Source organism: Amphiprion ocellaris, chromosome 21 (assembly GCF_022539595.1).
Source record: "Amphiprion ocellaris isolate individual 3 ecotype Okinawa chromosome 21, ASM2253959v1, whole genome shotgun sequence".
In the NCBI taxonomy this organism is placed as follows: Eukaryota; Metazoa; Chordata; class Actinopteri; family Pomacentridae; genus Amphiprion; species Amphiprion ocellaris.
In genome coordinates, this window is record NC_072786.1 from 13,252,855 (window position 1) to 13,265,685 (window position 12,831).

Sequence of the window (12,831 nt, forward strand, 5' to 3'; positions counted from 1 at the left end):
AACACACTTTGAATAACCCGTGTGTTTTCTAAGGTGCTATCTAAATAAACTCGTTTTCTTATTTTCTCTGGGAAAAGGAAATCCAGATTGCTCGTGCAATCTGTACATTAAGACATATAATGTTTATTTGTAATCGCTGGAAAGTGAAATAGTTGGTTTTAAAATAATCTCTGATGACGTTGATGCGCCTGATTCCGTTAAAAAACAAAACCCGGAAGTAGGCTTTTCCTTTACTAGCCTGCTAAGCTAACTGATTTCGTATGCCACTGGAAGACATGGGGGCTGTGTTTCACAGCCATTACTGACAGCGACACAGCTGAGAATCCACTTACAAGAAGAAAGTAAACGGAGAGACAGTTTTCTCATTAAGGTAAGTCGCAGAAATGGTAGGAGGTGACAGCTTTGGACTGAAACAGTCGGTGTTTGACTGTAATGACAGTAACGTCACTGTCTACTTGCGCATTGTTGGCTAGTTAGCCATGTAGGTGAAAACCGTGTAAAACAGCCTTTTTAAGGTAGACAGTGAACTGCAACGATTTTGTCAGTTACATGGATAGATAAAGAGGGTTTATGGCCATCTTTTCTGCCTCTTAACGGTGGTGTCAGACCTGTGGAGTTCTGATGTGTGCGTACAGGCTAAACCAGACGGTTAACTTGGCTAACATCAAGGTATTTCACAGTCAGACATGACAGTCAACCTGAGCGACAAATTCAACACGTATTTTTTATACCTATTGGCAATATATGGATTGATTTGTTGCCCGAATCGCTCGTCCGATCATACCAAAGTTAGGAACCTGTTATTAATAAGCTCTGTGGGATCTGACGGCTAACATGCTAACGACTGTGCTAGGCTAGGTAGTGTCAGTGCAGGTGGTTTTTATTGAGCTGAATTTTTAAGACCAACTCTCTCAGTGTTTGTCTAGCCATTAACCAGGAACTGATGTTGATATAAACTACTCTCTGTGAAGTAAACTGAACAGGAGGCATTGTCATTACATAGATGTTATTCTTTAGCATTACATCGGTAAAACCTGTTGCCAGTAAAACAGCCTCATGACAGGAGAAATATTTCATCATCTACTTTTTCCAGATACAAAGTAAATTTTGAGCTGTGATAGAGTGAAATGAGCCACGATGTTGCCTGTTCAAAGCACCCAGCAGACGACCTTTGCCGTACCACTTACACATCTTTAAATCAGACTTTGCTGTTTTGGATTATGGCTCTTAAAGAGAATTTTAAGTTTACACCAGGAAAAGATTGAGATGGAATCACTGGCGCAAACAGATTTTATGCTTTTGTTAATAGAGTTTGACAGCAGAAAGTGGCACTGCTGTGTCATAATATCAGCATTATTGATTGGGGTTGGTATTGGCAAGTTCCTGCAATGTTTGAGTCAGTGTACTTTGACACATTTATCCTGATGCCTAACATTTTTTGTACTGGATTCATAAAGAATTATAAGAAGTCTGCAATATGCATGGCATTGTAGACGACTTTCATTTGCCAGAAGCTTCAACCTAAACATCTAAAGACTTGAAGCCCACTCAAGACAGTTAAAACCTTTAAGAGACTGTTGACAGAGAACTCATTTTGCTTTGTGACTGTCAGCCATGTTCTTTTGTCTGACTTATTGTTGCCTAATGTGCTTTTAAGACACTGAGGTATTTTGAAAGAGAGCACTAATGTGGTGTGGCTGAGTTTGCACTGAGTCATTTTATATTTCTGGTGACAGCTTGGACTGTTATGGTGCTTATTCTCCTCAGCACACAGGCTGGTGGGCACTTTGATGTGCAAATTTTCAAGCAGGTGCATTAGAGTGCATGTCTAATGGATTGTTGGAGGCTTTTGCTTTGCTAGAAGCGTACAGCTGTCTCTTTCTCTGATTGTGAAAACTATTGTGTTTCTACATTTGACTGACTGTGGTCCGCCTCTGTCTTTTCCCTGAATTGCTAGTCTGTTCTTGGTGGTAATCATCAATGTCTCACCTCAGCAGCCAGGTCGAGCCTGAAAATGGAGTCCATGCTGAACAAACTGAAAAGCACTGTCACCAAGGTGACTGCAGATGTCACCAGCGCCGTCATGGGTAATCCGGTGACACGGGAGTTTGAAGTTGGACGACATATTGCCAGTGGAGGTCCTGGCTTGTGCTGGAGGATCTATAATGGCACCAAGAAGTCCACAAAACAGGTGTGTGTGTTAATATCCTACCAGGCCTGATCTTGTCATACAAGTTTAGACTGTATTTGAACGGATAAATGATTTACACAGTTAAAGACTTTCTGCAACGGGAATAGCTCTGTGACTGAATAATGCTAATTTCAGCACCTTTGTTATTTATCTGTGACCCTCCAGGAAGTGGCAGTGTTTGTGTTTGATAAGAAGATGATTGACAAGCATCAGAAATTTGACAAGGACCAAATCATTGATTCACTGAAGAAAGGAGTGCAGCAGCTGACCAGATTGCGTCACCCCCGTCTCCTGACTGTACAGCATCCTCTGGAAGAGTCACGGTGACTATTACACGGGCAGAGAAACGCACATGCATTTGCACAAAATTGTAGTAGAAGTATCTATATCAAGAACAAACTGAATGACTTACAGCTCAAAGAGGGACTAGACATTTGAGGAAGGAAATTGCAAAACAGATCTATTTGTCTGGCTGTGTGTGGATGTATGTGAACAGCAGCTTGGTGTGATCAAAAGAAGGGCATATTAATGTTGAGGCTGTTTTGTGCTTTCTTTCTTTGTACCTCAAACTTAGGAGAGCTGTAAATAAAGAATAAATTGTCTATTTTTGCTTTTGTATATGTTGTTAATTGTCTTTGTGTTCAAGAATAGCTCTCCATTTCAAAAAGCAGCTGCTTTAAATTTTACTGATCTTATTTCTCTATTTGGCCTTCAGAGACTGCTTAGCATTCTGCACAGAGCCAGTGTTTGCCAGTCTGTCCAATGTACTGGGCCAGTGGGACAACCTGCCAAGCCCCGTGCCCAACGACATCAAGGAGTACAAACTCTATGATGTGGAGACCAAGTATGGCTTATTGCAGGTGAGCTTGCACACAGATGAGGTTGCTAGTTGTAGGCCTGTAACTAAGGATTATTTCACATTATACAAAATAATTGCTTTCTTGATGGTTGTTTATTGTTTAGTCTATAAAATATTAAATTGTCTGTTGCATTTTTACAAATGCTCATTTAAAGATGCCCACCACAGTTTACCATAGCTTGACATTTTGATTGCCTCATGTTTAGAAGCTGCAATCAGGAGACTTTATTCATTTCCTCTTTGTCTAAACTATCATTCATTTATCAGAATTGTTGCTTAATCATCTTCAGTAAATTAATCAATAAACTCTAGCTCGATGTGTCAGGAGCTTGAAGATGCCTTAATAAAGTCTGGTTAATGAACCCTGGTTGTCACACAACATACATTTAGGATATAGTAAAACACACGAGAAACTCAAAGCTAAAACTGAGTATTCCAAGTATGTACTTTTGTCCTTGTAAACCATCCACCTGTGTAAACATGATGTATAACACAGTAATCACACTATTTGTGCATTGGCTAGTCCTGTCATTGCATAGATTACCTTTCCTATCTGTGAAACAACAGTACTGCATGAGAACTAAAAGTCTTCGTTTGGAACCCTCTAAATTTTAGTAGTCCTGCAGGTTTTGGTGCCATGTAGTCTACTCCTAGGAATCCTATTTGCATTCAAATGCTGTTGCTTCTCACAGCAAGCTGAACCAGCTCAATTTCAAGCCAAACTTTTCATGTTTCAGTATAAAGATGTTACCTGACAAACAATAATGCCAGTTTTCTTCCTGCCAGATTACATTTTCTCTCTGTCTTACTCCCTTTTTGTCACTTCCAATGCACATTGGTTCTGTAAAAGTTATTTTAAGGAGGAAATGTATGACTGAGAGACCTAGAATATGCCTGCAATGTTTAGCATAGGGTTACTATTATACTACTTATATTGCAGCAGTACCGAATCATGTTCAGCCTTTTATACACAAGCTGAGACATGCCCAATGTAAACTAATTCCAGGTCACAATCTGTCGTACTGCGTGTCAACCCAGTGTATCTTGTGTTGATGCTTTGGTGCAAACTAAGTAAGTGATTACATGCCTCATGTATAGAACTCTGATCCTGATCATAAAATTTACATCTCTCTGTTTCTTCAGATCTCCGAAGGTTTGTCCTTCCTCCACAGTGGGGTGAAAATGGTTCATGGAAACTTGTGTCCAGAGAACATCATCCTCAACAAGAGCGGAGCTTGGAAGATCATGGGCTTTGACTTCAGCATCTCCTCCAACAACCCCTCAGATGCGGAGGTATGCAGAGACTTTTTGTTCCTTCTGATGAGCCTGTCAAGCTTTAATCCAAGCTTACTGCTCAGCCAAAATACCATCTGGCAGCATTTTCACATCTTTACATTCCCATGTTCTCTCTTCCTCTTTAGCCTAAGTACACATGTAAAGAGTGGGAGCCCAACCTCCCACCACTCTGCCTCCCAAACCCTGAGTACTTGGCCCCTGAATACATACTGTCCGTCAGCTGTGACTCCGCCTCCGACATGTACTCTCTGGGCGTGGTCATGCATGCTGTCTTCAATGAAGGAAAGCCTGTTTTCCAAGTCAACAAGCATGACATATTTAAGAGCTTCAGTAGGCAGCTGGACCAGGTGAGTGGAGGTGTGCCATATGTGGAAGCGCATGACTGAATCAGTCATAAATCTTTTAGAACCTACTAGTAGTTGTGCTTCATAAACACTTTAAAAGTGTCACTTCAGAAAAATATTTGGGTTTAGTGGCATTTCGATTTTAGGAGAATACTGCTAGAGTGCAGGACCATGAAACCTGAGGAAATTAGTTAGTATTGTGCCCTAGTGCTTATTTTTTCCTTTTTTCATGATCATCTCTCTGGCAACTTGTGTCAAATGTCTTCATTGTCTATATTTGATTTGAGTGGTGAAACAGAAACATGACTACAATAATCCTGCCAGGACTCCAGGATTGGCTGTGCCATGCAGTGGATCAGTGGAACTATCAAGTGTGTGTGCAGTTTAGCTGTGTGTTAGTATTACCAGTAAAACACTGATTTTACTCTCTTATGGTTTATTCCTTTCTCTCAATTCTGTTCAATTATAGCTGAGCAGCATGAGCCCAGCAGTGTTGAACAAGATCCCTGAGGAGGTGCGGGAACACGTCAAAATGCTGCTCAGTGTCACTCCCAATGTCCGGCCTGACGCAGACCAGATGACGAAGGTTTGTGTTGTCATTATATGCAAAAAAAAAAAAAATCAGTCATCTCTCACTGCATGTTTTCATAGAATGTGTTTACGTTGTTAATATCCGATTTAAGAACCGATTTAATCTGTGTTGTTTTTCTTTCAGATTCCATTTTTTGATGATGTAGGTGCAGTGACCCTACAGTACTTTGACTCCCTCTTCCAAAGGGACAACCTACAGAAATCCCAGTTCTACAAAGGCCTCCCCAAAGTCCTGCCCAAATTACCAAAGGTAAATGCTTGGTTAGGAACTGCAGTGTAATTTAGGTACAAATGATCAGCTAAGAAGTATATTTTCCAAGTTTGTTTACAGTGCATTAACACCAAATTTCATTTTACTTTTTCAATCACAGTGCTCTTAATGAACATATCCTGAGTTGCAGTAGTATTACAGTTTGAAGTCATATTTTTTCAAACCATTCTGTTTTCTTTTATCACAGAGAGTGGTGGTGTATCGAATCTTGCCTGCGTTGACCTCTGAGTTTGTCAATCCAGACATGGTTCCCTTTGTGCTGCCCAATGTGCTGCTTATTGCCGAGGAGTGCACCAAGGATGAGTATGTTCGCCTCATCCTGCCTGACCTCACACCTGTTTTCAAGCAGCAGGAGCCTGTTCAGGTAGGTAAACCCAGAATCATGCCTCGACACACACTAGGCGATGCTTCAGCTGGTTGTTTAAGAGACCGTACTATTGTAATCGATACATGTTTTGTTCTTAGGATATATAGATTTAGGTAAAAAAAAAAAATCACCTGACAAGTATTTTGTCTCTAAAAACTTTTGCATGATTTCTCTGCCTTTAGGTGTTTGTGTGTTTGAATTTTGACACTGAGATTGAACAGTTAAATATCACCTAACTAAAGAGCATGCTGTTTTGGGCTGGGTATGTCACTTTATCAAGACTTTTCTCTGTATGCTTCTTTCCATGCTTCTTCAGGCTAGTAACATGGTGAGTGGTCTCTTTGCTGTGAATATGCCCCAGCCACATTAGCCAGTGTATGTGTTGTGTTAGTCGCACTAAAAACTGCACTAAAGCCACTGAAATTGCAAAACTCCGCTCACTTCAACTTACCACTGCACTCACCAGGTCAATATAAGCTAACATTCTCTTGCATTTGACTCTTTTTTTCCTAACTGCGTCTTTGTGTGGTGCAGATCCTGCTGATATTCCTGCAAAAGATGGACCTGCTGCTGACCAAAACACCAGCGGAGGACATCAAGAACAGTGTGCTGCCCATGGTCTACAGAGCTCTGGAGGCCCCGTCAGTACAGATCCAGGTACAGAAGAAATATTCTGGAAAAATTTGAGCTACTCAGTCAGTTGTACACCGCTAAAGTGACTGACTCAAAGACCTACTGTATGCTTGTTCTGTGAAAAAGCAAGGTGATGTTTCAAAAACACTTTCAGGCCTTTTAGTTATTTCTAGTCCTTTTATTGCTTCAGACACACCAAGCCTGAAGTACAAACACTGTGGGAATACTTGCCAGTTTTTGCTTCATTGGTGTATATTTTTAGTATTCCACTCGGAAACCTTGGAACACTTGCTATTTCACCTACTGCAGCTCTTAGTTCTCTTTTGTAGCGTTATCTTGAGAGCACAGTAAGAATGTGTGATATTCTTGGCATCATAAAAATGTCATATTTCATTACATCTTATCTGTGGCTGAGCAGGAGCTGTGCCTGAACATCATCCCAACATTTGCCAACCTGATTGACTACCCATCCATGAAGAACTCCCTCATCCCTCGAATCAAATCAGCCTGCCTACAGACCTCCTCACTTGCTGTGAGTCTTCATCTGTTATTTTCTGCTCCCAGCTTGTCGTTTTCAGGCTGTGCGCATCCACAAAAATTCTATCTTTGAGATGTCTGTAGTATTTAATGATTATTTACTTTGTCATTGTCCTTCTGTGACACTTCTTACTTTCACCACTATTAACTACAAACGAGTGCTTGAATCTGTCTTTCAAAAACTTACCACTGAAAGACTGTAATTTTCTGCCACTTGTGTCATTTTGTAGGTGCGAGTGAACTCTCTGGTGTGTCTGGGGAAGATTTTGGAATATCTAGACAAGTGGTTTGTCATTGATGAGATCCTGCCCTTCCTGCAGCAGATCCCCTCGAGAGAACCAGCAGTTCTTATGGGCATTTTGGGTAAACAAATCACATATGATTGACTCAATAGTGACTAACATCTTGGATTACTTAATGAGTAGTTGTTGGACTTTATTCTCCTTACTTTAGGAATCTATAAGTGTACCTTCAGCCACAAGAAGCTGGGCATCCCCAAAGAGCACCTTGCCACCAAAAGCCTGCCGCATCTTGTCTCTCTTAGCATAGACAACAACCTCAATCTGAACCAGGTACTGCACAGCTAAACATGTGTATGTATTTAAATTTAACTTACCTGCAAATCTGTAAAAATAGATAATTTTCTTAATTTAGTTTACAGCTAACACATGTTGCATTATATGCTTAAATCTAATTGAGGTCATTTCTGTTACTGTAATTGATGTATTCCACGTTTCAGTTTAACTCTTTCATGATGGTTATCCGTGACATGCTGAGCCGCATGGAGGCCGAACACAAGACGAAGCTGGAGCAGCTGCATGTGATGCAAGAAGAGCAGAGGTGTCTGTCTTCATTTAGTTCACCCATTACAATAGATTCCTTTTATTCACTTAGATTTTTAATCATATCGCCATAAATATTCATTGGAATTTTTAATATGAATAAGCTGTGATGTCAGAGGTAATTCTAATTGCTAATGGAAAATGAGTAGTGAACAGTCACTACCGTCCACCCGAGGATAGTAATGGTATAATGAACCAGCCTAGTCTGTGTTCAGATTCATTCCAATTATTGATTTTGATCACTGTTGTCTCTTTTAACAGGAGTATAAACATATCAAATCCAGGGAGCCAATCAGAGGACATCAAAAGTCCACCTAGCTCTGGCAACCAGGTGAGAGGTTGATTCCATGACCCACAGGATCTGAGAACACAAATATAGTTACCATACAATAAATATTTTCTTTATGCTTTTAAAGAACCTGAAAAAGCCTGTAAATGTTACCACTCAATATAGTGATTCCAATTTTTTGTTTTTCCAGATTGACGATATCTTTGGCAGCTCAGGGGTTAATGGGAAAGAAAATGGAACTGCAGCATCAACCTCACAGCCTAATAGGGTAGGCAAATACTGTCACACTTCATTTACACAAATTAATTTAGCATGCAGTCCAGTTTGTATGTGATGTCTCTTATCTGCCCGGCTGTAGATGTCTCTCACTCTGGAGGAGAAGCAGCGATTGGCTAAGGAGCAGGAGCAGGCAGCCAAACTGAGGAACCAGCAGCCTTTAGCACCACAGACGATCAAACCAGCCGCCACTACCAATGCACAGGTAAAGCCTGGAAATGTCTGTACAGACAAGCACAACTTCTTGTGCTCCTTCAGGTCTGATGCAGCCACCTCTCTCTGTCTGTTCACTCTGTGGTCTCAGAAATGCCTCTCAAGCAGAGACTGCAAAAACTGAACAAGAAACACAAGCTGTTGCCACAAACCAGGAAATGAGCTACTTTCACAGTGGCTAAAGCTATGCTAACGGCTACTGGCTAGTTAGAAGGCAACCACAAATTAACTTGACACAGTGTCTAGAAAACAATAACTAATAATGTTTTTGTGTCTTTGGTGGCCAAATACAAGTAATAGGACACAGAAAGATTAAAAAAAACAAAACAGAAAAGAACACCAGACGTAACTGCTGGAATCAAACTGATCAATCTCTGTCGAACTCAGATAAACGGAGGAGAGCTTCTTATATTGATCACTCTTATTTCTATTTTACATATTCAGTTGTAGTCATCTTATTACTGAAGAAACCTAGTCATGAATGACAGGTTCCCAGACATCACATGCTGTTAAAACATTATGTCAGTGCCAAATACAGTGTTTCCTCTAGGATTTTTTTCAGCAGCGGGGTCAGGTACTCCGGGGAGCCGTGGTGGCGTAAACAAATGACATTTGACTGCAGATTTTACTTTTACAACCTTTTTATTGAATGGCCTGTTGAAAATGGCTTTTTAAAGACTGAATGTAAACAGAAAAAAGAAAAAAATAATAAAACAATAAAATTAATAACTAATAACTTTTCTCTGGTAAGTCGCTGCCCTATTTTCCAAGACGACACTCCTCTGACTCTCTGACCTGATGCCTGGGTGCTTGACGTGACGTCACTTTCCAGGCCGCTCTCTCACGAGTAATTAACGTCATATTAACCTGACATATCAAAGAGTAGATACTGAGTGAGATAGTTATCTGTAGTTTACCTTAGTACTCGCGAGTACTCGACCCAATGCAGGACTCTGCTGTGAAGGTGGAAACATGCGGCGGTGGTGTATTTGTGACAATTAAAAAAAAAAAAAGAAATTTGAAGGAGAGGCGGCTAGGATTTAGGAATGGCGGCCCACCGCTCCTAAATGAATGTAGAGGAAACACTGAAATAACCGTCATCGATCTTCTTGATTAACTATAATTAGTTATAAACTATAATTAGCATTGGTATCGGCTCTGAAAACCCAATATTAGTCAATCCCTAGTTTAAATACTCATGGTTTGTGATAATAAATGTTTTTTTTCCTTTGCAGACGAAGGATCTGACAAGCAGCCTACTCAACAACATGACGTCTCTATCCAGCATGTCCTTGGCCAACACACCACGACCAGCCCCAGTCCAGGGCACCACCATGGCAGCCTTCCCCTCCACCACCCCAATGGTCGGCTCCATGGGAGCCCCGGTCTCTAATGGTTTCAACCAAACCATGGGCTTCCAGACAGGAGCCATGGGGATGGGCATGCGGCCACCAGGTCCAGGCCTCTATGGCGGAATGGCCACCACCACCAGCACCCCTAACTTTGGAGCCCTTGCTCAGAATCACGGACTAGCTGGGCAGTCGAATAAAGCTCCCGACATGTCAGCCTTGGACAGTCTTTTTACTCCCAACAAACCCAAAGTCACCCTCAACCAAATGGGTCCCAATCCAACACCTGGGGCCAGCACTCCATGGCTCAGTCAGTTTGGTCCACCTCAGAATGCTCAGACTCCGATGCAGGGTGTGCCAGTAGGTATGGGAGGAGTACCCAGTGGGTTCGGGATGCAAGCAAACCCTTTCTTCAGCCCGCAGAACTTTTCTCAACCTGCTGCTGCCCCGAGCATGAACCCAAGTGGGATTAAACATAGTGCGTCTGTCAACAATGATCTGAAGGACTTATTTGGCTAAACATAAATTGAAAAAAGATGCCAGGCTGTTCTTTAATTGACCGTGGACAGAAGAGTCTTGAATTCTCACACAAGACGCTGACCGAATGTGAAGATTTTAAGTCCTTTCAAAGGTCTTGCTGTTTGTATTTTTAATCTGACCTGGTTTAAATTCTGACTATTACTCACATTCTGCTGGCAAATTAACCTGCACCTGAATTCCATTTCTACTTGACCAGAAGGACAAACGGTTGGGGTGGTAACTGCTTCTTCTATGCTGTGGTCTTTAAATGCTGGGGGTTTCCTACTGTTTTGTACTTGACATTCTTGGGAGTCCAAATGTCATGGGTTGAGATGAATTCCAACTCACTTTATTCAGGAAGGTTTTGTGTTCATATCATGAGTGACTGAGTGGATGCTGTGATTTTCACTTCCTGAACAAGTTGCATCAGAATCATCACTTTAAAATGACAAAAAGACAGAAAAAGTGGCTTCCGTGCTTCACATCTGCTCAGTTTCAAGCTTGTGTACCTTTATTGCTTTTCAACACTATTTTAGGATTCGCAGCATGTCTAAAGTGATCAGAGGGTTGGGGCAGAAACAAATATGACAACCACCAAAATGTCTGAGTCCAGTGGGAGGTAGCTTGAAGTGAAGCTCTGACAAGCCTGCAACCACTGATCTGCATCCAGGAGGCTCCTCTGAAAAGGGGTGTAGAAAATTGACAGCCCAGCGGGGCAAACCAAGTAGCCTCTCTGCAGTCCGTCTCCATGGTAACCATTTCTCTGCAGCATTGCTAACCTCAGTTTTGTGAACGCAGATTGGGCTTTCAGCTTCATTTTACCCCTTTGGTCTCCTTTGATCATGTGGCAAAGCTTGCTTTTAATTTGGACATCCAAGCAAGCTTGTTAAAAAGGAAGGGGTTAGTTTTATCTTGTCAAAGTTTGTTGACCATTTCACCTCCTTTGCTAACAAAATATTTAACAGTTTCCATAAATTCTGTATGAATGACTTTATCTGTGTCAGATGATAGCGGAGTACGATGTGTGGAGTAGCTACTACAGCAGTGCCGATTTAACAAGATGCTAGTGCTAAAAGCAAGGAGCATATGCACTGCTTTTGCTTTTGTGCCTTACAAGGGTACATGTGGAAAACTAGGCAGCACTAATCTGTTACTCAACTATTAATATTTCCCTCCTTAATCAGCCTTCTGACTTTAGTTTCTCCAATGACTTTGCTTTGTTGCATGTTACTGACCTCAACCACAAAAGATCTAAAGTTTGATTAGCATCTTTTCTTATGATTCCTAATTCTTCTAGTGACCAATGACTTTTACTTCACACATCTTCCCTGATGAGACATTTAAGGGTCTCAAATCCTCCATTTCAGTTTATTCAATGAAGATTATTACTATATATTTCAGCACTTTTCAGCTGTCAGAGGACCTGTGGTGGCGACATAACATGAAGTGTAAATATATAGTTATTTAAAAGTGGATTGCTCTGTGAGGGCCTTTGCATTTTTATGTTCTTGTGATAATGGTTAAGAGGCCTTAGATGAGTCGTGTGCAATAATCCTTTTTGGTTGTTGAGGGTGCATTTTGATTGGCTTAAACAGCTTTCGATGTGTCCTTAACTAAAACTCTTTTCACCGACGATAACTTCACAGGTCTGTCAGATTTTCTACACAGTTCGACGTTCATGTGTACTCGTTCTTAATCTTACATTTAAGAAAGATTATCGCACCATTTTAGGGTTGTTAGATGCACCTTGGTCACACTGTTTCTGCTTAAGATGATTGTTGCTGAATCGTAATGTCTTTCATTGTGTTGCTTTTTGTTTTTTGTACAAAAAAAAATGCCACCAACATGAGGTGTGCTTACTGTCCAGATACATGGCAGTGTTACTCATTAATTCATTTGGCTCATCTGGTTCTGTTCATTTCATATTTTTGACATAGAAGACTACAAATGTGTCCGTGAGTGGATGTTTTTCATCTGTGAAGCGACATGTGGCAGTTTTGATTTCATCACAAAGTGGATGTGGTCTTTGGAGTGTGTGTCACATATTATGAACCCCAAAGCAGAAAACTAAAGCTTATTCTTCTACAAGATCATTTGTATACTACTGCTGTCATATATGTGTAGTGTGGGCTTTGTTTTGTGTGTCAAGGTGCTGGTCTCTGAGGTGGTTCAATGAAAGTCTGTACATATAAATGAAAGTACACAATCTAATATTCTCAAAGGATGGTCGTCATTTGTGTCATGGCCTTCAAAC

General features: G+C 41.0%; 1 protein-coding gene across 3 annotated transcripts; it reads left to right on the top strand.

Annotated features, from left to right (window-relative positions):
* Positions 1-212: 212 nt before the first annotated feature.
* Positions 213-12,788, top strand: scyl2 (SCY1 like pseudokinase 2). Of its 3 annotated transcripts, none has more exons than XM_023284776.3 (19): positions 213-370; positions 1,995-2,191; positions 2,357-2,514; positions 2,907-3,051; positions 4,194-4,343; positions 4,472-4,693; positions 5,160-5,276; positions 5,406-5,531; positions 5,740-5,916; positions 6,236-6,247; positions 6,454-6,576; positions 6,971-7,084; positions 7,320-7,452; positions 7,543-7,661; positions 7,829-7,929; positions 8,193-8,262; positions 8,411-8,488; positions 8,579-8,701; positions 9,945-12,788. In XM_023284776.3, the coding sequence occupies exons 2-19, from the start codon at positions 2,015-2,017 to the stop codon at positions 10,575-10,577; spliced, it is 2,778 nt and encodes a 925-aa protein (XP_023140544.2). In that variant the 5' UTR covers positions 213-370; positions 1,995-2,014; the 3' UTR covers positions 10,578-12,788. The 3 variants fall into 3 exon arrangements, with proteins under 3 accessions (XP_023140544.2, XP_023140546.2, XP_023140545.2); XM_023284777.3 differs by having other exon boundaries at positions 223-370; positions 1,998-2,191; XM_023284778.3 differs by lacking the exon at positions 6,236-6,247.
* Positions 12,789-12,831: the final 43 nt, after the last annotated feature.